Source organism: Lagenorhynchus albirostris, chromosome 1 (genome assembly GCF_949774975.1).
Source record: "Lagenorhynchus albirostris chromosome 1, mLagAlb1.1, whole genome shotgun sequence".
NCBI lineage: Eukaryota > Metazoa > Chordata > Mammalia > Artiodactyla > Delphinidae > Lagenorhynchus > Lagenorhynchus albirostris.
The window spans coordinates 124,047,733-124,075,027 of NC_083095.1; the positions used below are offsets into that span (position 1 = coordinate 124,047,733).

Consider the following 27,295-nt stretch of genomic DNA (forward strand, 5'->3'; position numbering starts at 1 on the left):
TTCATAATTATTCCTCTGGCATTAATGGCCTTGCTTAACATGCTCTTATCATCTAATTTCCTCCACTTCCCAAAATGAGTTTCCTTATTTGCTTCTTCCTTCAGGAGTCAATGCTGGCTCCTCCTCTTCTGGGGAGTTCTTCCTAGTCATCTCGGTCCCTCTGAACTCTGGCATTTGTTGCCAGAACTCTCATTAGTTACTCCTTCAGAACTGTTATTGATATTCCACCTTTCTTGGGTCTACCTTGTCTACCCACCTGAATAGTGCTGGGACTGTGTCTTATAAATACTCTGTAGTAAACATAATATTTAGCTGCTTGACTAATATTGTGCATCTCTCCCAGTGTGGATAATGACCACTCCTGCACAAGGCAGTATCTAGGCCTTAGGTAAACCTTCTGTTGGTTTATACTGTCATGGAAAGCACTGAAAATGGCACTGTATTAGTTTTCTATTGCTGCTGTAGCAAATTACCACAAACTTGGTGACTTAAAACAACAGAAATTTATTATTTTATAGCTCTATAGGTCAGAAGTCTGACATGGGTCTCACTGGGCTAAAATCAGGGTGTCAGCAGGGCTGTGTTCTTTCTGGGAGCCTTAGGGAAGACTCCATTTCCTTGCTTTTTCCATCTTCTTCTTTTTTTTTTTTTTTGTGCCTTTTCCACCTTCTACAAGCCTTTGCATTCCTAGGCTTCTGGCCCCCTTTCTCCATGTTCAAAGCCACAAGGGCTGGTTGAGGCCTTCTCACACAACATCACTCTGACCTCCTCTGTCTCCCTTTGCCACTTTAAGGACACTTAAGAGGACATTAGGCCCACCTGGAAAATCCAGGATAATCATCCTATTTTAAAGTCAGTTGATTTGCAACCTTAATTCCACCTGCAACCTAATTCCCCTTTGCCATGTAACCTAGCATATTCACAGTGCCCAAGGATTGGGAAGTGGACATCTTTGGGGAGCCATTACTCTGCTTACTACGGGCACTCTTGCCCAAAAGTCTAAATTGCATATGGGTGGTAGTGGGGTTTGACAATAAATGGGAAAAGCTTTTTGGCATTACAAAAACTCTCTTCAAATACAGGGAGGCCCTGCTGCATGATCTTTGGCAAATCACTTGAGTCTCCCCATCCACATCTCTGCTAAAATGGAAATTGCCATCCTTTGCTCTGCATGTTAAATGAAATAATTATGTAACCAGGTTTAGCTTAGAGGATGACAAATAGGGTTCAAGAAGTTCTTGATGAATCTTGATGAGGAGGGTGGGCGAGGTTCTCTGAATGACGTCTGGAGAAGGTTTGAGAGATTTCGGGAGAAAAGGAGTGAGAAGTGCCCGCCCTTGAATGAAGTTGGAGGTTGAAAATTCTAGCAAAAGGAATCAACTTTCATGGAAGCTTTTGAAGAGGGCCCAGGTTAAAAAAAAAAAAAAAGGCGAAGAGCAGAGGCTACTTAGGAGATACCTAGGTGACAGAGTACAGAATCCAAAAGGGAAAGGTATGTGGTTTTCCTGGGCAAAGATAATATTTTGTGACATTCTCTCCCTACTTAGTTCAAGGACACATACACCGTAGGTGTACAGTCACCTAGTGAATAAGTAAATGAATTATAAAAGCGTGGCCAGGATAAAAAAAACATAAAAACCCAACGGTGCAGGTTCCACCGAGATTTGAACTCGGATCGCTGGATTCAGAGTCCAGAGTGCTAACCATTACACCATGGAACCGCCACACTCGCAATGTCGCCTTCGGTTCTCTAATTCTTAAAGAACCCTGCCCCCATCCACAAACCAACCGCCAGAGGCAGTGCCGAAGCGCTCCCCAGCGCCCCGCTTCGCGGCATGGCGGCGCGTGGAATGAGGGAGAGACCATTAAGTGCGGAGAGCAGCCGCTAGGAAGGTCAGCCGGGAGTCCAGGGCTCAGTATCCGCTCAGAGCCTTCCGAGGTGCGGGGGAGTGGGGGACTAGAATTTGAAAACGTAAGCGAAACCCGAGAGCGTCGCCCTTCTTAGGCTCAGGGGCGGGGCACCGCCTCTCCGGAAGTACTTCCCCTTAGGGGCGGGGGCCTGCCGGAAGTGGCGTAGCGGCAGGGAGGGGTTCTTTACCGGGTCCGGCCGCTGAAGCTCGGTGTTCGGTTTATCCCTGCAGCGACGCCCCCTGGTCCCACCGGTACCACTGCTGCTCCCGCCCCTTCGCTTCTCGGCCGCGCAATGGGCACCCGCGACGACGAGTACGACTACCTCTTCAAAGGTGAGGCCACGGGCTCTCGAACTCTCCGCCGAGTCCCGGTTCGGGGGCCCAGGACACTCCCGGGGGACCCGCCCGCGGGCTGCCCCTGCCCGGAGATCGGCCTTCCTCAGCCCTTCCTCTGTGTGCGGTTCGTCCTGCGGTCTCCTAGCTCAGCTCCTTTCCCTCCCGTCACAGAGGGGATCCTCACCACACAGCGGTCTCTTAGCGACCTCCCCAGAGGCCTGAGGACGCCTCAGAGACCCTACCCTGCGCCCTTCTCGCGGCCGGCTGCTGTCTCCCAAATCGCCTTCCTTCCTCCCCGGGTTCCAGGGCCCCTCCAAAGGGGCGCCCCTCCCACCGTCCATCTTTTCGGGTTGAGCGCCCCCTCCCCCTCAGTATACACCCTCCCTGAGCCCCTCTGACAGGCCCTTCCCTCCGCTCTTCACCTTTCCCTCGACGCACGCTCCCAGTACCGGTCTTTTTCTTATCCGCCGCCCTTTCCTCTCGGGAGGGCCCCTTCCCCTCCCCTCGGACAGACGCCTCTCCTAGCATTCTTCTTCCATCACCGGGGCCAGGCCCTGGTTAAAAGCCGCACGGGCCGGCGGCCCCACCCCCACCCGCCCCACAGTTCTCTCGGTCAGTAACCTTCTCGCACTGCCCCCAGCATTGGTAGCTCTTTCTCTGCCTTCCCTCCCCAGATAGTTGAAGAGCTCTCCCACGTCTCGTGTGCGACCCCGACGCTGGGGGGGGGGGTAGGGCAGGAGGGATCGTCCCAGCACCCACGCGCGCACTTGTCGCAGTGACCCGGCAGACCGATGTGACTTGCCACCTAGCCTTTTTTCTTCTACCCTCCCTTTCCAGCGGCAGACAGCCTGGGATAGCTCTTGACTCTGCTAGAGAGAAGGGGTTGCGGATGGGTGGTGGCTGTTATCCTTGCCAGACCTGAAGGCCCAGTTCCTGAGCAGGAAAGGTTGTGCGCTGCACAAATACTAGATTTCTTTATCGCTGTGGACTGGTTGCTTCCTGCTGCAACACTGGGAGGATCCAACCTTTTGGTGTTTTTAGAACAGGAAGGGAAGAGTCCTAGTTGGCCGCATACCTTTTCCCAGAGGTGGAGGGGGGAGCGGCATGGGGAAGTTGCGTGCTCTTTGGTCAAATTAAGTATTTTTCATAAGGTAGGGAAACATGTAGTGCACTTGGACAAAACATATTGGAGGGTGGGGAGTGAAAAAAAATTATTGGTTAGTCCAGAAAGAATCCAAATAGTTTTTTTTTTAATCAACAAAAATAACGGATACAGTTTTCATTGAGAGAAGAGTACACTAAATGCTTTTTTTGTTGGATGAATGCGCTCTCTCTGATGGTCTTTCTCTGCTCCTGAATTAGGAGGGCAGCCATCAGTAGTATGCTGAACAAAGATCATTACCAAGGAGGAAGAAGCCATTGCTATTAAAGCTTTACAGTGGAGGGTGGAGTTTAAAAAGAATGTTAAGCTTGGTGACTGTTTCTGACTTTGCCCCTGGGTGCTAAGAATGGTTGACTAAACAAGCAGGAAACATTGCTTTACCAATACTTTGCAAATCTTGGCACACTAGCAGCTGATATGCCCTTATCACCACTTATTCTTCTGGGTCAGAAATTTTTATATAGGGTGAGTACCTTCAGTATCCACTCCCACTACCCTGATAGTGGAAAGGCATTTATGGAGAAGAGGGTACTTAATGCATTTTACAAATAGAAAAAAGAAACATGGATTAGTTTGCACACTCTTGACTGAAGGCATCTGAGGTCTGGTGCAGTTACTTAAGTGAGACCCTGGAGACTGGGGTTTAGTCATTAAAGAGAGATTTGTTTTTTTAAACAAGGTGCAGGTGCAGGGGCAGTGGGCAGCTAGGTACTTTTGAAGTAAGTAATTTAGGATGAGATAGACATCAGAGTATTTCTCCTGTTTGTTTTAGAACTTGAATGTTGGTTGTAGAAGCCAGTTATTTTCTCACGAAGAATACTCAGTATCCTGGATTGGCTTAAGAAATTTTAACTTAGCCTTGGGTTTAGACCATCCTACTAACAATGATTGAGAGAGCACAGGGCTCTGGAATCACACAGGCCTGGGTTCAAATAGTGACTCAGGTTTTACATTTGCTTTGTGACCTTTGGAAAGATGACTTTTTTGAGCCTCAGTTCCCTCATCTATTAAAAAAAAACACCTCTCAGGGCTGTTGTGAGAATTAAATGAGACTGATTGTAAAATTTTAGCTTCTGTGAGGACTCAATAAATGGTAATAATGTGAAAGAAGTTACTATGGTTCTCACTGGGTTTTTTTTTAAACCTGAATCTGTAACTGTAAGAGCATTTAAGTATTAGTAAAGAAACTTAAAACTAGGACCTCCTAAAGTGTTTTATATTTCCATAGGTTATGGTTTCATGTGTTGTACATTTTGCTGTTTGATAAGGTGTTTTAAAAATTCTGCTGAGAAAGATTTCCACTTTTTTTTAAAGCTCTTACAGGATATGAGTCACTTTTTAACTTCTGTGATGATTATATAGCCAATTTCTTATTTATACAATTATAATTTAAAGTGAAGCAACAATAATTTCATTTTAAATGGTTTCATTCTTATATAGATTTATTCCCTGAGATGAGCTGCAGCTGTCCAGCTGGAAGAATGCTTACCTAGCAAACTTAAGAGTTGAGGGAATTGTAAATTAGTTTGTAACTCTAACCAGTTGAAAATGAAGGAATATTTTGGTTGGTGTAGGATGGAGTGGTCCAAGTGGGAATGTAATGTGGGGAGAGCAGGAGCATTATTCTAAACTATGTATTTGTTCTTGAACATTTAATCTTTAGTTAAGTTCAACAGTGAGACTTTTGGTGGAGATGGGGAATTAATTTTATTTTTTAAAACTTGACTTTTTATTTTAAAAACTTTAATTCCACAAATATTTACACACAATGTGGTTAAGGCCCTTTGGGACACATAAATGAACTATGAATCAATCATAGTTCCTGTTTACAAATATTGTGGTAGACACCAATTCAGTCAGAGTCACATTTTCTGAAAATACCTGGATACATAGTCTACACCATTTTCTTTTCAGTCTCATTGAAGGTCAGTAGTAATTAACCATCAGCTGATTGCCATAGGAACTTTGCTGTCTTGCATCTTGATAGGTTTTCTTTCACAACTTTTGGTTGAGCAATTTGGGTTCTGCTGAATCTAGAAAAACTTGTCTACTTCAGCCTTATTGAATTTTAAAGACTCTTGGTGAGGTTGGACTATGAATAGTTGAAAGAGTAGAAAGATCTCCAAGTTTATTTATAAAAGCCAGTATGAAAATTGTCAGTTACTCCTTCAGGTGATAACTTTTAGGTCTGAGATACTATGGTTGATTTGTTGAATTAAATTTTAGCCCAGTACGTTAGTTTGCAAGAGAGTGTGTAAAACTAAATGTGGTTGAAGAGTTGGAAATTTCTGTTAAATAATGGTCAGTTAATATGTATATTCTGTTTTTATGGCATTTAGCAGCCTAATATTTGATATATAATGAACCAAATTTAGCAGCAGATATTAGAGATGATACATAAAATTCAGCAGATGAGGTTAACCAAGTAGTAATGAATATTATCAGGTTATTTTAGAAATGTGATACATGTTTCATATACAGATGCTGTTATTTAATTTATGCTTACACACACGTATATATATGTTATGTAGATGGCTATAGTTATAAAATGTTTAAAGTGGAAGTACTTTTAACCTAAGATACTAGTTAGGAAGTATAGGAAAAACTTCAAATTCCTTTCTTGAACTATAGGATGTGATCATATAGTTTGTCTCATTAAAAAAATCAATTAAGTATTGTCATCTTAATGAGAGAAACTGTTTTGATTAGAAATTAAGTCTGAGTCCATGAACTTTCGGGTTTTTGGTTTTTTTTTAATTATAACCAGTAAATTCTCTTCTGTTGTTTAGGTAATTTAATCCATTCTAGTTTGTTTATTTTTTAGTGAGCCTAAATATAACCTTTCTTGGTGTGGTTTCTCTTTTGGCAACTGAATAGAAGCAGCTTTCCTTAGTGTGTCATTTCTCAGCATCATCTTGGCAGCGCTATTCTTAAAAAACCAATACTTTCTGTTGTCATTTAAAATACAGTCCTTTAAGAAGTTGCTAGTCATAATTCTGTCAGCCTTTTCCATGTCTAGTTGAGATAACTATTTTATACTATATAAAGTATTCATGAATCTTGAATTATTTTCAGATAAGGGTACTAATTTTATGTTAAAATTAATTGATTATATCAAGGGGAAAACATGCCCTCACTAAATATTTTTATGATGGCGTAAAGATTTGAGGATGGGGAGATAATGAACATAATCATTAAAGTGGAGGTTGAAAGGCAAGAGACCAAAATTTGAAAGTACTAGAGTTTTTGTGGGATGGGGAAAGTGTTCTTTGAGTTATTTATTTATTTATTTTCCAAAGGCATTATCATTCTAGATGTCTTGCTCTTTGGCTTTAAACTAAATGACTGGCTTCTAAATCAATATATCTGATGTATCTGAGTGCCTATGCAGTAGAAACGTTCAGCTTTTTGGTTTTTCCCTTCTTTGCTACTCCCACTTCAAGTGAGGCTTTTATACCTCAGTGCTAGCATGGGGCCAGAAAAGATTCAAAGGAGTTTTCCTCAGCAGAACATCCAGCCTCTTATGCTAAGAGGCAGCAGTGAGTACACCCTGCTAATAGGGTGGACTTGATTACTGAAGCTGGGATTTCATTTCACATCTAGAATGGGGGACCTTGAGAACTAACAAATCAACCAACTATCCTATAAAATTGGAAGTGCATTGTTTTTGTACGTTACTTTCATGACCTTAGCATCTTCTTCCCTGGTATCCAAATTAAAGCATTTACTGTATTATCTGTGTTTGCTGCAGTACCTCTGACACCTCTAATTGACTATATAACTAGAAATAACTATGCATTTTGCTGCATGGGGTCACTGCTGCCGGGATGATTTCTTGCTGAATGAGCTGATAGAGGAGGCCAGAAAGATATGCATTTGCTAATAATTGTACTGTCTCCAAGACTGTCCAGAGGCCAGCTTATATCCACTCTTGTGGCAAGGAAGGAATGTGTAATGGACTCTGCCCTCTGACCTGAGTGCAGTGAGCTCTCACAGTTTTCACTGCCCTTGCCACTGTCTACCAGATACCAGTCTCTTTAGTAAGGCATGGTCTTATTCCTGGTGTTATTCTTGCTTGTTTGATTATCTGGTCCTGGTATCTAAGTCAATTAGCTAAGAAGAACTAAGAAGCAGCATTAGTAGTCAACAGTAGGAATAAGTGTAATATTTTCTGAAATCTTGATAAAATTTTTTACCAAGGAAAAAAATGTTATCAAGCTCAGATTCTGTAAACCTGTGAACTCATTTGTTCTTTAAATTCAGATAGAAATGCTTTAAAACAAGTTGACTGCCTATTTCCCCATTGTTTTTGAAGTGTAATATCACCTTAGGTGAAAAAGAATCCACTGTATTTAGCTAGTAAATAAACTGCCTCCTTTAGTAATCATAGGAAATAAATTCATCTAATCAAACCTTTTTTTTTTTTTTAAGTCATTAAGTCGTAAGTAAAAGTGTAAGCCCTCCTTGCTTTGACTTTGACTCAGAGTAAGTCAGAGTTATTAGTCAGCTTTCTAGGGCCCCTGTTAAACTTAGTGGGGTGTTTCTTTTTGGAGGGGTCTCTAGTCTCCTGCCAGTCTGGTAAATGGAACTATGAAAGGGCCATTGTAGTTTCTGTGATCTGGGTGGCAACGTTTATAAACATGATGCCGTCTGTGTTACATGTGTTTCATTTTGCCTAGGTATGAGTCCTGAGGTCTTCCAGGCTTTGATGAGACTAAGTAGAACATACTTAGGGCACTAACATCCTTTGTTGCTTTCATGTCTAATACATTTTCATATCATAAATTGTTCATTTGGTTTAGGATTTATCTTTCAAGTTATTACCTTCTAAGGTAGTAAGGTTGGTATAGCGTTGATTGTTAAATTAATGCATTAGCCTGTCATCAGTGCCTAGTAGACCTATGATTAAAATTTGCATGTGTGAGACAGGATACTTTATCTGTGCTAAGCAGATGATGTGTGGAAGATGATGTGTGGAAGTCACTATGCAGGTAGAAACACGTTAAAAAGTATAAATTGGTTTTATCGATTGATAACATGGGCACTCAGCTCCACCCCCACCCTCATCCCTTTTTAAAAATCAGATACCCTGTCTTTTTTTGCTTTAAAACATGATGGCATTGTGAATGTGTGTGCCTCATTCATCTGACATTAAGTTCTTTGTCTTTTTAGTTGTCCTTATCGGAGATTCTGGTGTTGGAAAGAGTAATCTCCTGTCTCGATTTACTCGAAATGAGTTTAATCTTGAAAGCAAGAGCACCATTGGAGTAGAGTTTGCAACGAGAAGCATCCAGGTTGATGGGAAAACAATAAAAGCACAGATATGGGACACGGCAGGGCAAGAGCGATACCGAGCTATAACATCAGCGTAAGTCTCATAGTTTTTTAAGTTCTGTGAAATAGGCTACCTAAGTGAATTAACTGACTTTTGGTATTGGAAAAAGGTACTGTTTTGTTTTCTTTAAAGAATTCTGGTATTAGGATTCTAAAATTTATAAGTGTGTTTAAAACTATATATATGTGTATGTGTGTGTGTATATATATATATATATATATATACACACCATATATTTAGTCTTTTCTGGTGTTCTCTTCCATCTTGTGGTTGTTTTCTAATAGTTAAATACATGTTTCTGTTTTCAGATACTATCGTGGAGCTGTAGGTGCCTTATTGGTTTATGACATTGCTAAACATCTCACATATGAAAATGTAGAGCGATGGCTGAAAGAACTGAGAGATCATGCTGATAGTAACATTGTTATCATGCTTGTGGGCAATAAGAGTGATTTGCGCCATCTCAGGGCGGTTCCTACAGATGAAGCAAGAGCTTTTGCAGGTTAGTTGTATGAATTCTGTGATATTACAGTGATTCTGTATTTCTTGCAGTTTTGATAACCCTCCCGTGAGGGTAATCGGTTACAGTAGTTTTGGAAAGGTAAACATGAATGCTTAACAAGTATTGTTGTTTTGAAAGTGTGTGATGACTGTACAACTCTTTTGCTTAACTTTGAGTTATTAAAACTGTAGTATTTTGAGTTTTTGCTGCCAAAAGTTGACTATGAATACTGTCTTCTTTTCTCTCCCTGGAACGGGTAGATGAAATCTATGTTTATTCTGTGCTTCCTGCGTTTTTCCATTATGTCTGTGTTTTACTAAGGCTTGTTCTATGTGTGTCCGAAAAGTAGTGGCCCAGGGAGTGGTCAAGGACCAACAGGGGTGTAGCTGCTTAGGAGTTGTAACTTTTTTGGCTTAATAGAGGCTCTGCCTATCTACTGACTCCGTATTGGTAGGGGCAGCCTACTAGAAGGCAACATTGTACATTCTTGACAAGTGAAAATTGTGACCTTCCACTATTGATGATGCTGTGAATAAAATTTTCTATCACAGTTTTTCAGTTTTCTGGGAGAGAAGCTTTATTTCAGATAATACAGTCACTGAATTCTGAGTGAATCACATATACCCACCCACGTACATACCATAGCTATGTGGTTGATGGGGAGAAGCCCAGTAAGGGATGAAATTAGCTGAGTATTTGATAAGTTTACTACATTATGCCTAGTGTTGTTCATTGCTAGTGGTAGTATTTAGATGCAACGAGTATTTATTTTAATTAAGAAGTCAGTGAAAATTTCTCGCTGTCATTTTTAATCTACTAAAGTGGAAGTAACATGTGCTCTTATTCCTCAAGAAGTTGGGGAGGTCTTGGGCTTTAAAAAAGTTCTGTTACTTTCCTTTTGAAAGCTTTAATACATCCCTTGTATTAAAATTTGACAAGACTGAAGTTTTTGTGTCTCCTCACAGAAAAGAATGGTTTGTCATTCATTGAGACATCTGCTCTAGACTCTACAAATGTAGAAGCTGCTTTTCAGACAATCTTGACAGGTAAGACTTGCATTTTTAGATTATACCAGTGGGAATTTGAAGTATTAGGAAGGAAATTTAAACAAATTAATCAGGAAACTAAACTATAAAATCACACTGAGAATGACTATCATTTGAGAGCTACTATCGCAAGACCTGTTTAGAGTACAAAATTAGTTAACAACCCTTGCTTGCTGAGCTTTAATCATCCTAATTCATCTGGTTTATAGTGGGAAAAATACTTTGAAAATAATTTGTTCACTTCTGTTATTACTTTGGTCCATGAATTCCGTATTTCATGGTCATAAGCACAAAGCAATGCTTAATGGTACTTTTTAGAAAATAAATATTGAAATCCCATTTATGGAAAGATATGAATGTCTTCTTGAAATTCAGTAAAGAAAAGGCATTCTTGGTTCTGATTTGTTATAGAAGCACCCAGGGAAAAATATATTCTTAAAAACTTAAATGAGAAAACAAAAAGTAAAATTCTGCCATGATCTATTATTGGATAAGAAGCAACGTGTCACCTGTGGAGAAAATCAGCCAGTGATTACATACTGAAAAGTTTAAATAAGTAGTGGGAAAGAAACAAAATTCATGCTGTTATGGAATGTGGATGTGTAGACCAGGTCAACCTCAGGAATAAGAGGACATTTTATTTATGTTGACTCATATTTACCCTGACTTTAATAGAATGAACAATTCATCTGAAAGTTTAATCTTAATCCTCTAATAGGCACTTCAGTGAGTTGTTTTTAAGTACTTTAAAAATGTATATTACTTTAAAAAAAATTATTTATTTATTTGGCTACGCTGGGTCTTAGTTGTGGCATGAGGGATCTAGTTCCCTGACCAGGGATCGAACCCAGACCCCCTGCATTGGGAGCGTGGAGTCTTAACCACTGGACCACCAGGGAGGTCGCTGTATATTACTTTTAAGAACTCATAATTTAGAGTATAGTCTTAATATATAGTGATCTTATGTGGTCTAAAAAATATATATGGAGAAATGGTTAAGTAAATGAGCTTCCAATTATAATGTAAGAAGATTTTTATTCTTCGTATGCAGCACTTGTATTGGAGACCAACAGATTTTAGCTTTTAAATGTTATCTTACTGTAAAAATGTAGGGAATAAAACTTAGGGTTTAGGAACATGGGTTTAGAAGCCTGACTTGGTTTCTAGTCCTGGAGCTAATTAATAAGCTCCTATAATCTTCGGCAAGTTACTTAACCTTTCTAGCCCTTAATTTCTTCGTATGTAAAGTTGAAATATGTTTTGGGAGTTCTGTTATTTTCTTTCAAGTAAGGGCTTGTATTTATAAATACCTTGTGATATGATTTGACTTGACTGTTAATGTTGTGACTTAAAGGTTTTTGTCCCTATAACCTAACTCACAGAAAAGAATTGTCTGTCATTGAGACATCTACTCTAGACTCCAAAAATGAGTACATGAGTTTGTACGTGTAAAATACTTAGCTGTCCCTGGTACATTGTAAATATTTGATATCGGTAGCTAAATAGCAGTGAAGGTATGAAAAAAAACTCATTAAAAATAAACTATATTGATGATTTACATACCTGGTTTATTAGAATTCTTTTCTGTTATCAGAAAAATAGTAAATAAAGGACCGGTGCTAGAGTTGGATAAACAGTCTTTGGAACACAGTAGCTTTGTTTTAGAATCTTTGTGTCAACTTTCATTGCAGATTGTTTCAAGCAAGCAAGATCTGATTGAATATGCACTATGTCTGCAAATCCTTTTTTTTCCTTTTTAAGCACTTGTGTGGTTTCTCTTGGATCAATGTGTTGAATACTCAGTTGAGACCCAGGAGCTGTAGGTTTTACTTTTTATCACTTTGCTCTCATTCCCTGTGTATCTAAAGCCAGTGAACCTCTCTAGTCCTAAGATTCAGTGTCTTAACATGAGTGAATTAAATCATCTTCAAAGTCTGTGAGTCTCTTAAGGCCTCTGAAAAACCTCATTTGAAAAAACTTTAGTTAGTCCTTGTTGGGTTATTTTTTATGTCCTATCAAATCTCTGCTATAATTCTAGCCCATTCTGATTTCAGTTTATAGCCCGTTTATTCTCATATTGAGTGAAAATGAGGCCAAGTGTTTTCTTCCATCTGCAGTTAACTATTTTGTGTATCATTTTGTGACGTTGAACGTATGATCTGTTCAAACATGAACTAATCAATAAGCAGTGATATATACTTAAAATTGATCTGTTTTGTCCTGAATGATGAACATCTGGCTGTTTCTCTTAAAATTCACTCTTGATTAAGCTTTTGTTACTGCTTAATTAATATTGCTTGAAAGCAAACAAGGCTTGAGCTTCACTTACTACTACCACTTTTTCTCTCTCTATAGCCACTATTTCCTCAGCTTCCTGTAATGTCTCAGTGTTGATCTGTGGGATCAGAGATCACTGGATATGGCAGCAGACATCTGTGTTTTGCAAGTGTTAGGATGTTTGTTCTAAACTTTTCTATATAATAGTGGGAGTATTAATGCATAGGAGAAACAGGAAATAGAACAGTATTCTCATTAGGCTTAATTCTGCCTTACGTGTTAACAGTATTAAGGGAGCATTTATGTTGTCTTTTGATGTTGCTGGAAGAAAAAAATAGCTTTTTACTTTTTAAGATGCAAAATTATGTATTAGAAAATGTATCTCCATTGTTACTTCAAAGTTAACTGTGTTGCTTTTTTTAGAATCGACCCATGCCAATCTTGACATCCATGACTTTGACTGTAACTTCATGACATAATTTTGCTGATGGTATTTTTAGGAGGTGGTTGGTTAGTGCATGAGTGAGCCTGATACGTTGCTTAGCCTCTAAATTTCAGTGCAGCTTTGTTTTCTTTCATCCTCAAGTTCACTGAGGGATGTTATTAATCCATATTTTCCATACTGTATTATTTTTTCTTTTAACTTTGAATTTTGACAAATTCAGACTTAACGGTTGCAATCATAGTACAGAGTATTTGCAGATACCTTTAACCCATATTCCCCAGATGTTGATATTTTACCACACTTGCTTGCTTCTTTTTCTTCCTCTCTAAATATATAAATAATACTGTTTTTTTCCTGTACCATTTGAGAGTGACAGACATGTTGCCCTTATCCCTAAGTGCTTTTCAGCGTGTATTTCCTAAAATCAAGGATATAGTCTTTTCATAGCCATAGTACATTGATCAAAATTAGAGAGTTAGGTAATAGTACCACATCAATGTTAAGCTACAGATCTTATTCAGATTTTGCCAACTGTTCCAATTATGTCCTTATTAGCAAAAGACAGTCTGTAATCAGATCATACTTGCATTCAGTTGTCATAATTCTTTTTAGTTTTCTCTAATCTGGAATAGTTCCTCATTTTGTCTTTTGTTTATTGACATTTCTTGAAGGGTATGGGTCAGTTATTTTGTAGTGTCCCTCAATTTGGGTTTGTCTTATGTTTCCTTGTGATTCAGTTCTGGTTATGTATTTTCAGCAGGAATACCACAAAAGTGTTCTCAGTGCATCATATCAGAAGGCTCATGATATTGGTTTGTCTTATTAATTACTGGTGATGTTGGTTATGATGATGTCCTCCAGGTTTCTCCATGTAATTAATAAGTCCAAGCCATCTTTGTAGTATGGAGACTAAATTCTTAATTCTATGGTTGAAAGAATTTTTTTTTGGCCGTGCTGTGTGGCTTGTGGGATATTATTTCCCCGACCAGGGATTGAACCTGTGCCCCCTGCAGTGGAAGCATGGAGTCCTAACCACTGGACCGCCAGGGAATTCCTGGTTGAAAGAATTTTAGTTCACTTAGCATATTGTCTCTAAAAAGTGAGGCTAGGGTTTTTCAGGCATTAATTTTATTGGAGTAGTGAGGGTCTTTTAATCAGACATAGTAGCTTTGATTCTTTGCATATGGCAACCTTGTGTCAGTCAAATCAGAGCATTTTTTGACCTTCAAGAAACTTACATCCTGAGCAGTTGGTTTGAAGAAGGTCTAACAAATTCTGATGTAGGCTGTAGTAGGATAACTCAGGTCTCTGCTATTTTCACAATTTTTGGAGGGACTGAGGAATTTTAGTTTTTTTTGTTCCCCAATTTAGAGCTATTGCATTTAACTTCCTTAGAATTTACTTTGAAACTTGATCCATATTTCCATTAGAGTAGAAATAGGCATATGTCTTTTATTTAACTTTACTCGGTTATATTTAAAGCTATTTTATATTAATATTTTACTTTATATTTAGATCTCATACAGGAGATCCTGATATAAGAACGATAAAGCAGAATTCCTTTTCTTTCTAACCTTACCTGTCCTTTGGACTTCTTGAAAAGGGTCTGCACAGGAATTGGTATATCACATACATTTGGTTCTAAAGGAGAACATGCCCTTGAAAGAGGAAAATATTTGCATCTGGTTTAGCAAGTTATTAGTCCTGTTCCCCTCCCCCCACTTAAATAACCTTCTCTAATCAGATACCGGCTAGAAGGTACCTGCTTTATATTTTCTTATCAAAGTTTTTTTTAAGTGACACACCCAGCCACAGAGATGTTAAATTACTTGTGTAGCTTCTTAGTGCCCATTCTAACTGAAAGAAAAAATTTCTCCTAATTTTCTGATCAGCACTTTCCTTTTTCTTTGTTGCCTTGGGTGGCATTTTTATTAGCAGACATCTTTTTGGTGACTGTAGCAATGTAGTAATAATCTACTTCTACAAAACAGTATGCAGTACTTGCAGGCAGTTTTATAACACTGCTCAAATTTCTTTCCTTGTAATGAGATCTCTTTAATTATTTACCTTTCTGTGTTCTCTGAGAACTCTGCTTTTTACTTTCTTCCAGTATTTGCTTTTTATTTAAGAACCTGCAAAATAATTTTTGTTTTGGTTCCCCTAACGTAATATTTAAAACCACTTGTAAAGAAGTTAAATTTGTAGAGGGTCACATTTAATCATTTGCACTTGAGAAAGAAGAGCCTTCCAGTTGGGGATTAGGGAGAAAACATAAAGAATAAAGAATGAATGGTATAGTTTTTCAGTAAGTTGATGATTATCTTTACTTCTTAGTCACTAGCCTGATTGAATGACTGTCTTTCTCTTTACCCTAGACACTCTGGTCCCATCCCTTTTTAAAATTTCTTTTTAAATTAATTAATTTATTCTTGGCTACGTTGGGTCTTTGTTGCTGCACGCGGGCTTTCTTAGTCTACTTTTCGTGGCGGTGCACAGGCCTCTCATTGCGGTGGCTTCCCTTGTTGTGGAGTACGGGCTCTAGGCACGCAGGCTTCAGTAGTTGAAACACGCAGGCTCAGTAGTTGTGGCTCGCGGGCTCTAGAACGCAGGCTCAGTAGTTGTGGTGCACGGGCTTAGTTGCTCCGCGGCATGGGGATCTTCCCAGACCAGGGCTCGAACCCGTGTCCCCTGCATTGGCAGGCAGATTCTTTATTTTTTTTATTTTTAATTTTTTAAAATTTTTTAATTTTTTGCGGTACGCGGGCCTCTCACTGTTGTGGGCTCTCCCGTTGCGGAGCACAGGCTCTGGACGCGCAGGCTCAGTGGCCATGGCTCACAGGCCCAGCCGCTCCACGGCATGTGGAATCTTCCCGGACCGGGGCGCGAACCCGTGTCGCCTGCATCGGCAGGCGGACTCTCAAGCACTGCGCCACCAGGGAAGCCCGGCAGGCAGATTCTTAACCACTGCGCCACCAGGGAAGCCCCGGTCCCATCCCTTTTTAATGAAAAGAATCCAAATGAAGACTCCACGTCCTGCATATCCTTTTTTCTTTTTTAAACTCTAGTCTGCCTTTCTTTATTGGAATCTAATCTTTTCCCTTGGTGCTTCTTCACCTTTGAACCACTGTCACCCTTCTGAAACATAAATTTTAGCCACCTGCTTCCCCCAAAAAAGCATAAGAGAAGGCACACGAGCTGTCAGTGTTTTTGTTAGTTTACATATTCAGTTGATTACAGTTTGCTGTTATTCAACTTTAGGGAAATTAGTTTTTAACTTGGAAAAAATGTATTAATTTAGTTAGTACATTTCCTTTTCTTTAATTTTTTGTTATGGAAAATTTTCAGCATACCAAAAGTAAGATATTACCATGAGCCAATGTAGCCATCAACAACCGACAGTTCAGAGCCAGTCTTTCCTCCACCTACTCCCTCCCCCATTATTTTGAAACAAATCCCAGATATTACATCATTTCATTTGTAAACATTTCATGATGTATATTTAAAAGGTAGGACTTAAACCCGTAACAACAAAACCATTTAAAAACTGGCAGTCATTCTTTATTGTCCTCTATTATCCAAACAGTATTAAAATTTCCTGTCTCAAATTTTAACAGTTCAACCTAGAATCCAAATGATGTTCGTACATTTGAAAATATGATTCCACTTTCTTTTTTCCCCATAACTTTATATTTTAAAAATTTCCAAATATTACAGAAGTAATACAGTGAACACCCATATATCCTTCATCTAAAATCCTCAGTTATTAACATTTTGCCACATTTGGTTTATTTCTATATGTGTAAATATACTTTTCTTCCCCTTTGCTCAATCTTTGGAAAGCAAACTGTAGGCATTATGGCACTTTACTACTAAACACTTGAGCATTTTATCTCCTCAGAAAAAGGCATTCTCCTACATAATCACAATACCGTATATCATATCCAAGAACTTTGTTTACGTAGTATTATCTAATGTGCAAGTTCATATTCAGATTTCTCCAGGTGTACTAATAATGTCTTTTATAGATTTGGGTTTTACAGTTTAAACCTAGGATCCAGTCAAGGAAAACACATTGCATTGATGGAATTGTTATATATCTGGGTACTGAATAGAGTAGCCACTTGCTACGGGTTGTTATTGAGCACTTGAAATATGGCTATTGGACTGAGGAATTGGATTTTGAATTGTATTTATTTAATTTAAATAGGTGGTTAACATATATTTAATATAAATAGGTGGGCTGTAGCCCACATCTAAAGCATTTATTCTCATCTTTTAAATGTATTTCGTGGCAGTAACTTTTTTTGAAGAGTCTTGGCCAGTTGTCTTATAGAATGTCCCTCAGTCTAGATTTATCTAATTGTTTCCTCATGATAAATTCATTTTCAACATTTTTGGTAGGAATACATAGGTGTCATTCATAGGAATATATTGTACTTCATAGTCCATCATAATAGGCATATCATGTCAGTTTGTCCCATTTTTAGAGTTCCCTTATCTTTTGAGGGTTTTTTTTTTTTTTGGAGGGAGCACTTTGAGAACAAAGGTAAGATACATTCTTTGTTTGTAAGGAGTTTATATAGTCAGAGGGAGCTACGTTTAGGCAGTGCACTGTAAGACCAAATACAATATATTAAATAAGGATACTTGCTGTAGAGGAATTTAATAACATTTATTCGTGTACTTAGTTATCAAACCCCTACTATATGCTGGAGATACAGCAGTGAATAAAGTAGATACAGTTTTGGTCCTTACAGTTTGTTGACTGAAAAAAATGCACAACCTAAAAATTGAGAACTATGTCTTATTTGGCGGACTTGCTGAGGACTCAAGCCCAGGAGGCAGCCTCTCAGATAGCCTCTCAGATAGTTAAGGGAGGAGCCAGGATATATAGGAGTTTCTTGAACAAAAACTAGGTAGTCTGGAACATCAAAAGATTACTGTTAATTAAAGAAAACCAGACATCTCAAGTTAATGAATTTAGGGCTTTTCTTTGTATGGGAAGCTGCAAGAGTCTGGGCTCATTGAAATGACTCCTTTGATATGCACCTTAACTATCTAGGGCCAGTATTCTACTTTTCTCCATCCTGAATTCCCTCGGGGTGCACCGTGGGAGAGGGGGGTGGGTGCAGTGGCTGATGGCTTGATGGCCCATCATCCTTTGTTTACTGATACGGCAGGCAACGTTCCTCATCCACTAGTTTGTTTAGTGGAAGAGGTAGATGCTAAACAATTAGTTTTGATAAGTGTCATAGAAAATCTTAAGTTGCTTGATTTGAATAATTATTTCATTTTAGTTTAACTTTAGTTCAGGTGGCACTGATAAACATTATCTTTCCATTCTTCTTTTCCAAGAGTCCTTTGGGATTTTGACTTGTTTATGAAGTTGTATGCTTCCCTATGTAGCCAACAGAAATACCTACTGTGTCTGATAATGCAGATTTAAATATTTTTCTGTGGTACAGTGTCAATGTATGTAGGTTTTTTTGGTAAGGGTAGAAATTTAGATCTAAGCCCATAAACTGTGTAATCTCTTTAGACCAAGATTTATTTAACTGATTGGTAAACCTTTCCCTCTGAAATGGAAAACCTTTATTTCTCTTCTTACCCTAAGGGAAATTGCTGTGAAATAATGGGTTGACTCAAATCAGTGGCTGTTTGAAAATAAAACTTTGAGTATATGCAGTCTCTGTTCAGTTTATTTGCATTTTTTTCTCTTATAAATATAACTTCTGCCTCTGTGTATCTTTTTTATCAACGATTTATGGGTCTGTTCACACCGGGTGTTGCTGTTTCTTTTTTTTTTACTCAGAGATATACCGCATTGTTTCCCAGAAGCAAATGTCAGACAGACGTGAAAATGACATGTCTCCAAGCAACAATGTGGTTCCTATTCATGTTCCACCAACCACTGAAAACAAGCCAAAGGTGCAGTGCTGTCAGAACATATAAGGCGTTTCTCTTCTCCCCTAGAAGGCTGTGTATAGTCCAATTCCCAGGTCTGAGATTTAAATATATTTGTAATTCTTGTGGTCATTTTTGTGTTTTATTACTTCCTCATACTTATGAATTTTTCCATGTCTTAAGTTTAAGTCTTTTGATTTTAGCTTTATAAAATCACCCACTTGTCCCGAATGACTGCAGCTTTTTTTTCATGCTATGGCTTCACTAGCCTTAGTTTAATAAACTGAATGTTTGGATTCCTCAATTATTGTTTACTTTTCATCATGGAAGCTGTCACTGTAGGACATAATATAACTTGATCCCTTGAAGCTCAGATCTGTTGGTCTTGATTAAATCAAATTAAGAAGACTATAGAAATAAGCTATCATTTTGCCACAGAGCAGCTTATAATTAATACACTCTTCTCTCAGTGCAGTGTATATTTCCATAAATCTAAGAATTGCCCTATAAACATAGCAGAATTTTGAGAGCTTGAAAATTTTCCATTATTCTGGAAGTCAATTTCTAACATGCCTTAATAGGGTTATGTAGTTTAGTAAATTTTGTTTTTTAATTTTTGTAAACATCAAAATTGATTAGAGAGGGGGGCACTTTTTTCTGGATAAGAATTATCTTAATAAACACAAAAGACAGTGATGAGTTCAGTAGCAGTATGGTTATGGGGCCATATGTTAAACAGTGCTGCCTGGCAGGCTGGGAACTGGAGAGACTGGTGGAATTCCATATGAGGTGCCTCTGTTACAGTAATCAGGCAGCCCAAGTCATTTAACTTCTCCAATTTCCCAGCAGTAGATTGTGTGGCATTTTATTGCTCAGGCAATAACTGGTTTAATGCTCTTAGTATCCAATGGTGAAGTGTTAATTTTGTCTTAAAACCTTCCAGTAAATGAAATGCAACCTAGTTTTATCACCATATCCACCAGCAGGCATGGAAAATTATTTTAACAATGCTGATTTTTGAGTTTTGCAGTATATTATGGAATATAGTCCAGTTAAATATCTGGTTTCAGTATGTCTAAAGAATACAGTGAGAGGTTAATTTCTGCTCAAGTGGTACCACTTAAAGGCATGTATTCTTTTAGTACGCAAGATGAAATAGTACCTTGAGTTAAATAGAATGCATTTAGGCATTGTACAAACCTGAAAGTTTTCTTCCACTACATTATTGAAATCAATGGAGCAACTCATTTCTCATTCAGAAATGTGCACACTAATATTTAGTTTTGTTTTCTTGTGGATAGTATTGAGCACTTAAGTGTTCTACACGTTGTGTCAACTAAAGTGATACAATTCAGGACGGTGGAATATCCCCAAAATATACATGTGTGTGGGCTTGCATAGATTACTATGTTTCATAGTTAATCTTCTGTCTTTTGCGGTGCTCATGACGTGTGGGGCGCACGGAAGGCATTGCTGTGATTAGTCAATTTAGTTTTTCTCTATAGCCGTTTTATTATTTTGGTGTATTGGTTATGAAGATACTACTATCTATTTGTAAATTGCTACTTTGTATTTTATGCATGCTTTGTAACTTGATTTTTTTTTTTTTAGTTATTGATTTGGAATATATTCACATTCTAATAAACTGTTATAGGGGGACTATTCTTTATGTTGTCAGATTATATTTTTCCTTTGAGTGCTTTGGATGTAGCCATGGAATATTTGCTTCTGATGAGTAAGAGCATAGGTCCTTGGATTACAGAGTAAACAATTGAATTGGAGGCATCATTGTGTGAATTCAGCTTTGATTTTAGACATATAGTTCAATTATGCTGTTCTTGGAAAAAGTATTGAATATTACCAAAAACATTAGGAAAGTAATCTCTGTACTTTGGTACGTAACAGTGTCACCAGACCCAAGAAGAGGCTCCATCACTATTTTACTCAAAATTGGTAGTAAATTTTTTACAAAATTATTTAAGAGAAGGAGAAACTAGGTAGTGAATTGAAAATGAATAAAGTAACTTTGAATTTTTACCAGATGTAGACTTAATGTTGCCTTGGGCATGGTTGGATCTTGGGAGAATTCCAAGAAACCTTAAGTAGTAGTAGAAAATGAATCTGATTGCATTTCAACAAGTGTCTTCATTCTGAATAGTATCTCAGGAGACAGACTGTCTCAAGTAAGAAACATTAAGTTTTTAAATATTATGACAATTTAGGGCTCAAGGTAGTTTAGAAGTATTTTGCTTTTTGACCTTGCTTTTCAGTTATTTTAACTTTGAATTTTTAAAAAACCTATTGCATTGTCCTGAAAAGTCACTTAGCCATCTTGATTTTAACTTGTATGTCATTGTTCTAAAATGCTGTTTATGATTTCTCTCTAATAGTAGTTGTTACTCTGTAAGGGTAAGTTTCTTTAGCCATTGCACTGAGTATGCTAAATTGTAATTCTAAGGAGGGGTGCTAGTTGGTGTCTTCTGCCAGAGGGTTCTGCAGGAAGGTTAGACTTCTTGAGTTTGGATTGCCCATCAGAGCTAGTCATATTTATTTCATCCTTGGGGAAATAAACATCTTAATTTTTGTCGTCAGTGACTTATATTTACAAAATGCAAACCCTCTCAGTGGTTTGAGCTATTGTGATAATCTCTTCCATCTACCTTAAACAGAAAAAAAAAGCTCTACTATTTAGGCAGTTTTGGCCAACACCAGAAGCAGAATAACTCAAAGGCTGGGTGGATAATTAAGAACTTACTCCAACCTGTTAGGTTTCAATTTCTGGAGATTTTTTTTTTTAAACAGAGGAGAAAAATGGAGGCTGGTTATTTGATGTCTCACAAACATCATAAGCCTGAGAAAAAAATTCAAAACAAAATATGAATTTTGCATAAGGACTGTGCATAAGGATATCTATTCCCTGTGTGAAAAAAAATGAACAAAGACAATGAAAGGACCTTCTTTCCCCACAACATTTAGTGGGTTAGCATAACAGTCAAACAAGTGCTAAAGAGCTGCTTTTTGTTCTCCTGGTTGGAGCAGTCCTGGTGCTGCATCCCTTCCTGGGATTTGACAGGTCACCTTTTTCACTCATCTATACAATACGCCGAATAAACTGGAGTTGTCATTCTAATCTCTTAAAGAAACTGTGGGAGGCTGATGGTAACAATAAAGTAATACAGAATGCTAATATCATTACAATTTATGTAAGGGAGACCATTAGGATTAGACTGAGAGATAATGGTATCTATTTTCCTAAAAGCTGAATTGGAGGATAGAGAAAGAATATTTGAAAGGAAGTTGATACTAGGCATATATTAGAAAGTATGCTAAATTCTGAGTTTAAAGATTGAAAGTGGCAGCTATAATAGAGCACTGGACTGGGTGAGAAAGACTTGGAATCTAGTCACAGGTCTTCTAGTCATTTTATCTCTGAACCTCACTTCCAGTTAATGAGGGGACTGGATTAGACCATTTCTGGGGTTTATCCCAGCCTTAATTCAGTAATTCTATGAATGAATACTTTCTTCAGGTACTAGAGCCAAATTATTATGCATTCTAACTAAAATTTAAATTTAATAGATAAGTAAAAATCATGTGTATACTTTGCAAGATGTTTTTGGTCTTATAATAACTTGATTAAAATGCTGTCTTTATTTCCATGTTAACACCATTAAATAAGATGAAAGCTTTCAGAACATTTGCAAAATGACTGTCAATTTCAACAATATGCATCAAAGTACCATATGTACTAAGGGGGGAGGAGCACTTGAGGGGCTGCTATGTCAACTGTGAGCTGAGAACTGCTGTTTTTTGGCTTTTACTGTTAAAAGAAACTTCTGCTGGCTTTTAATATATACTTTGAAATATATTCATGTTTGGGAGAGAGAACCTTTAAAAACATTTTGTGTTTAATTTTTTTTTTTATCTCTTAAGTGGAATCTAGTAAGGTAGATCAGTCCATGGACTGATTCCACCAATAGAACCAATGATTAAATCCAAGTGTATAGGTTTATGTGTGCACACACATGATATAAATGGCATTGTCTATTAGGATAGTAATTAATTATTAGTAAACATTTGAGTTGAATTATTTAACGTTATTAAGCATAGAATTGATAGGTCCTGGCACAGATGTCATGTATATTGGCTGTTAACTACTATGTTATCAGTACCAGTGATGGTGAAAATTAATAGGCAACAGGATTACTTTCCTGTGGTTGAGTCAGTAGAACTTAACCTTGGCCCCAAACCACAAAATCTCAGACCCTGTTATCCGCATCCTAATGAATAAGCGTATGGCTTTTAGCACTCACTCCTAAGGCTCTGGAGGGCCATCTGCTGGGCTAGACAATGGCCTGGGAGGCAGAAACTGGAATAAGGAGGTAATCTGACAACCGGCGCTGCAGACCAGAGCTTCCTCCTTCTCTGGGTTTCTGTTGGACCACTGCTCAGAGTCTTTCTAGCTCTGCAGGTCAGGGAAGAAAATGTATAATCACTATCAGACTAATCACCAGGGTCCTCTATTTATCCCTGCCCTTCTATAATTGCTACATTGTAAGATCTACAAGGGTAGGGAAAGTGCTTTGTTCATACTTATATTCCTAATATTTATCCTTCCTGCAACCCTGTGTCAGAACAATAAGGAAGGACCATCTAAAAGAGTGAAGGGGCTAATCCTAGGGTTCATTCTAGTTTAGCTTGGGGGGCTATAGTCTGAGAATTTTACCATTTAAACATTTAAAAAATTGTTACATAAAATTATTACGTTAATAATATATAATTATTATACACAGTATAAATAATAGTATAATGAATCCCTTATGTATCCGTCATCCATCCCTTCTGAGAAAGATTTTCCATCTTCTGTTGCCACATACAGATTAATTGGGCCTCTTCTGTCTTCCCTCTGGCTGGATGAATGGCTAATGGTATCATTCTTGAATCTCCTGTATTGAGTGCACAACTTGCAGTGATTGAGTGCACAACCTGCCGCCTTTGGTTGTCATTTATGCTATTGGGTGGTATTCTGAGCCTCGTAAGTCATAATCTTAAAGCACTATTATTCTCAGTAAATACCTTTATTAGCCTTATATCCCTTGATTATGTTTTGTCTTTCACTCAGATGTCAAAGCCCTAGCCTCCTGGCCTTTAAGGATTGTCTGTTAGATCTTTTCTGAATGAGTCTTAGTCTCTAAATAGCAAAAGTTCTTGGTTAGACATTTTATTAAGTGGAAATAACTTTTGAGTATCATGTAAACCTTGTGAACTGACAAGTTGAAAGGTTTTAGTTTGACTTAAGTATGAGGATTACATACAAAACTTTGAAAGTATAAGGGAGAAATTTTAAACTTTTACCACTGAATGCATTCAGTAAGCTATTTTTTAGCATTTGTATTTTATTACAAAATTAATTCTGCTGCTGCTTTACCAGTTAGGTCACAAGGATATGTTTTAAAAGGTCCTAAAACAGATGCACCCAGAGTACTGTAGTGGGTGATAACTTCTGGTGGACAGCTCTTCATTGCACTTATGCTAATGAGGTGGCCCTTACACTTGCCTTTATTCCTTTCCATAGAAGTACCTTTGTGTCTCTGGAGCTGAGCACAAGTTGTAATAGTTGTCTTTGAGTCCAGATCTTTGTGAAAGCAGAGAAATTCTCTATTTGAGTATACTGATGTGTGTGAGATATTTCAATAATTTTTGTACATGAATAAGAATGTGTTGCTCCCATTCATTACTTTAAAGGAAGAGACTCTTGTTATAAATTTGATAGAACCTTTTCACTTTATTTTCAAACATCTATTGGGATGATTTTCACTTTTCTTGCTGCCTAGAGTGACCACGCAAAATGTAGGTTAGTTCTACATTTAAACCTAAGGTGTAGATTATAGACACATTTTCAGTTTGCAACACAACAGTGGGCATTCTTGTTAAATTAGTTTGAGAAATTCATTTTATTTTGTACAAGGTACGATCCCTCTGCACAGTGAACAAATATATTACAAATCTGGGGTGTTTAAAAAAGTATTGCCATTTCATAGTTGCACTTATGCTGTTGTACAGTAATTGTGTTTTTCTTATTCATTTGAATTGTATGCACATCACTTTGAGTAAAAACTTAATTTCTGTAAAATAATTGAACAGATTTTTCCATGTTGCCAATAAAATGCACAGTGCACATGTTTAGGTTGACCATGAACCTATTTGTGACAGTGCTAGACAGAAGTTCCTAGTAGGTGCTCTGTTAGATTGGAATGTCTTTTACCAGTAACTTTTAGATAAGTGAAGGCAGCTGTTGCCACAATAGATTAATCACACCCTCTGCCTTTCCCTTCTTCACTGTATTGCCTGATTTGAGTTGTATTACATTTCTTTAAAAATCATAGAATGCTAGAGCTGAAGGGTTGTCAGAGCTCCCTTACCTTTCTCTGCTTCTACCTTTTTTTCAATACATGGGGAAAAAAGGAACCCAGAGAGGACAAGTAACACTCAAATCTCGACCCAGTGCTTTAGCAATTCCACCATGCCACCTCTTGCTGAATTTTGCCAGAAGATACTTGGCAAAAAAGAGGTGAAACGAAACTTGAGTGCTTGTTTGCAGTTTGCCAGGCAGCAGTTATTGTACATGCAGGCTAAGGGAAGAAAATAAAACCTGGGATTGAGACGAAGTTTCTCCTTGCTGATCTGACTTCACCATGCTTCTTGATCCTTACTTGAGAAAGATATTTGAGCACTTGCTGCCCTGAAATACTGAGGTAAATCTCTTATATCTATTTCTTCCTACATATGTATGAGAAATATTTACTTGGGTCTACAAAGTAATTTTCTAGTATTTATATTTTAATAAGGTTTTTTTGAAAGTAAATTTGCTATTGCTGATCACTTGCTCCCATGCATACATGCAGCATTCATGTAAGTATTATATTTTCCCCTAACGATAAAATTTGCTTAAGCCTTGAGTGAAGTGGGGGAGGGAGGATTTACTCATTTATTTATTTTCTTGCTTTTGCTGGTTATTGCCCAAACTAATGGGTTCCATGGCAGACTTCCAATGTGTATCAAGGGCTTCAGAACTCCCACATTTCCTGTAGCAGCTGTTCCAGCTTTGCAGTCATTTACAGTCACTTAGTTCCTCCTCTGTATACCTTTTTGGAAGTATTTTTTTACTGCCTGGACTGTTAATCAGAGAATGGAGTTGGTATAGGGTGGTCATTAGTTTCCCTGCTTTGCCCTTTTGGTCTTTAATTCTTGTGAGGAGGTCCTCTTTAGGGCTTGGGAGAGGCTCCTTTTTGACCCATCCGAGCCCCAGTTTACTTACATTCATTAGAGTGGAAGTATAGATACACCTGAATGCTGGGATCTGGAGCATTAGCTCATTGTAATACATTTTTGGCCATGTCAGTAGGTGGTGCTTAGAAGGTAGAAGTACTTCATATACTTATATGTTAAGTTTTTACATCATGTTATAGCAATTGATTACAGTCCATTCTTTGATCATTTCATTTAGTTCCATCAAAAAGCATAATGTACTTAAAACAACTTAAACTTCCTATATCCACTTTTGTCTAATTTCCTCTACACTTTTAGGTTCCATACTACATCAAGCTCAAGATTTATGAAGATATGCTTGACAGCATGGACTCTTCTGAGTCAAGGAATGCCAACCAAATAAATTCGGGAGGCCGAATAACCATTTTTAGGGATGTTTAATTCTTACCAGTCTATGACTTCTTGCTTAAAGGCATCATCTCAGAGTTCCATTTCACATGGAATAACTGAGGTGTTGGATGGACTCAGGAGATATGACAAGGCCAGGACTGGCTTGCAATGTTCTTGAACTTTGAATTGGCAAGATTTTGTAAAGCTGGCCTAGAAATCATTGTTTGACTGAAAGAGGCTGTAGCACTTTGGAAACTTTTTTTTCCTCCTACTACCAGCAGGGGCAGAAGAGGGAAAGTTAATTTGTATTCATTAAAGTCTTATTTTAAAAAATTGAAGTTGTCAGCATTAGACTGTATACTAAACTCTGTAATCTTGGCAGTTATAATTTGATTGACCTGACATATATGTACAGGTACTTTAGGATTGATATTAGCATAGTTTGTGTCCATGTACTAATTATCTTAGGTAATAAAACAGGTTAAGTGATGGTAACAGGAACCAAAAGCACATATACATTTCAGGTGCTTTAAAGTAATCCCCTCTCCTCCCCAGTCCCCTTTACTCCTAGGAAAGTTGGCAAAACCTATTCTACATGCTTTCTAAGCATCATGTTTCAGATAATTTAATATATAAATATTAATATGTATATATTTAGCTGATGTTGATGAGTAGCTTTATCTTAAATGTTTTAAAAGATTATATAATCCGTAGCATTT

At 37.8% G+C, this 27,295-nt stretch overlaps 1 protein-coding gene and 1 non-coding gene across 2 annotated transcripts; one reads left to right on the plus strand and one right to left on the minus strand.

Moving 5' to 3' along the window:
- Positions 1-1,649: 1,649 nt before the first annotated feature.
- On the minus strand, positions 1,650-1,721 carry TRNAQ-CUG (transfer RNA glutamine (anticodon CUG)). Its single transcript has one exon. It is a non-coding gene; the product is annotated as a tRNA-Gln (tRNA).
- Positions 1,722-2,073: 352 nt separating this feature from the next.
- RAB11A (RAB11A, member RAS oncogene family) lies at positions 2,074-20,581 on the plus strand. The gene is made up of 5 exons (XM_060152448.1): positions 2,074-2,243; positions 8,581-8,776; positions 9,052-9,245; positions 10,211-10,291; positions 18,826-20,581. Exons 1-5 carry the CDS (start codon positions 2,204-2,206, stop codon positions 18,963-18,965), a joined length of 651 nt encoding a protein of 216 aa, XP_060008431.1. The 5' UTR covers positions 2,074-2,203; the 3' UTR covers positions 18,966-20,581.
- Positions 20,582-27,295: the final 6,714 nt, after the last annotated feature.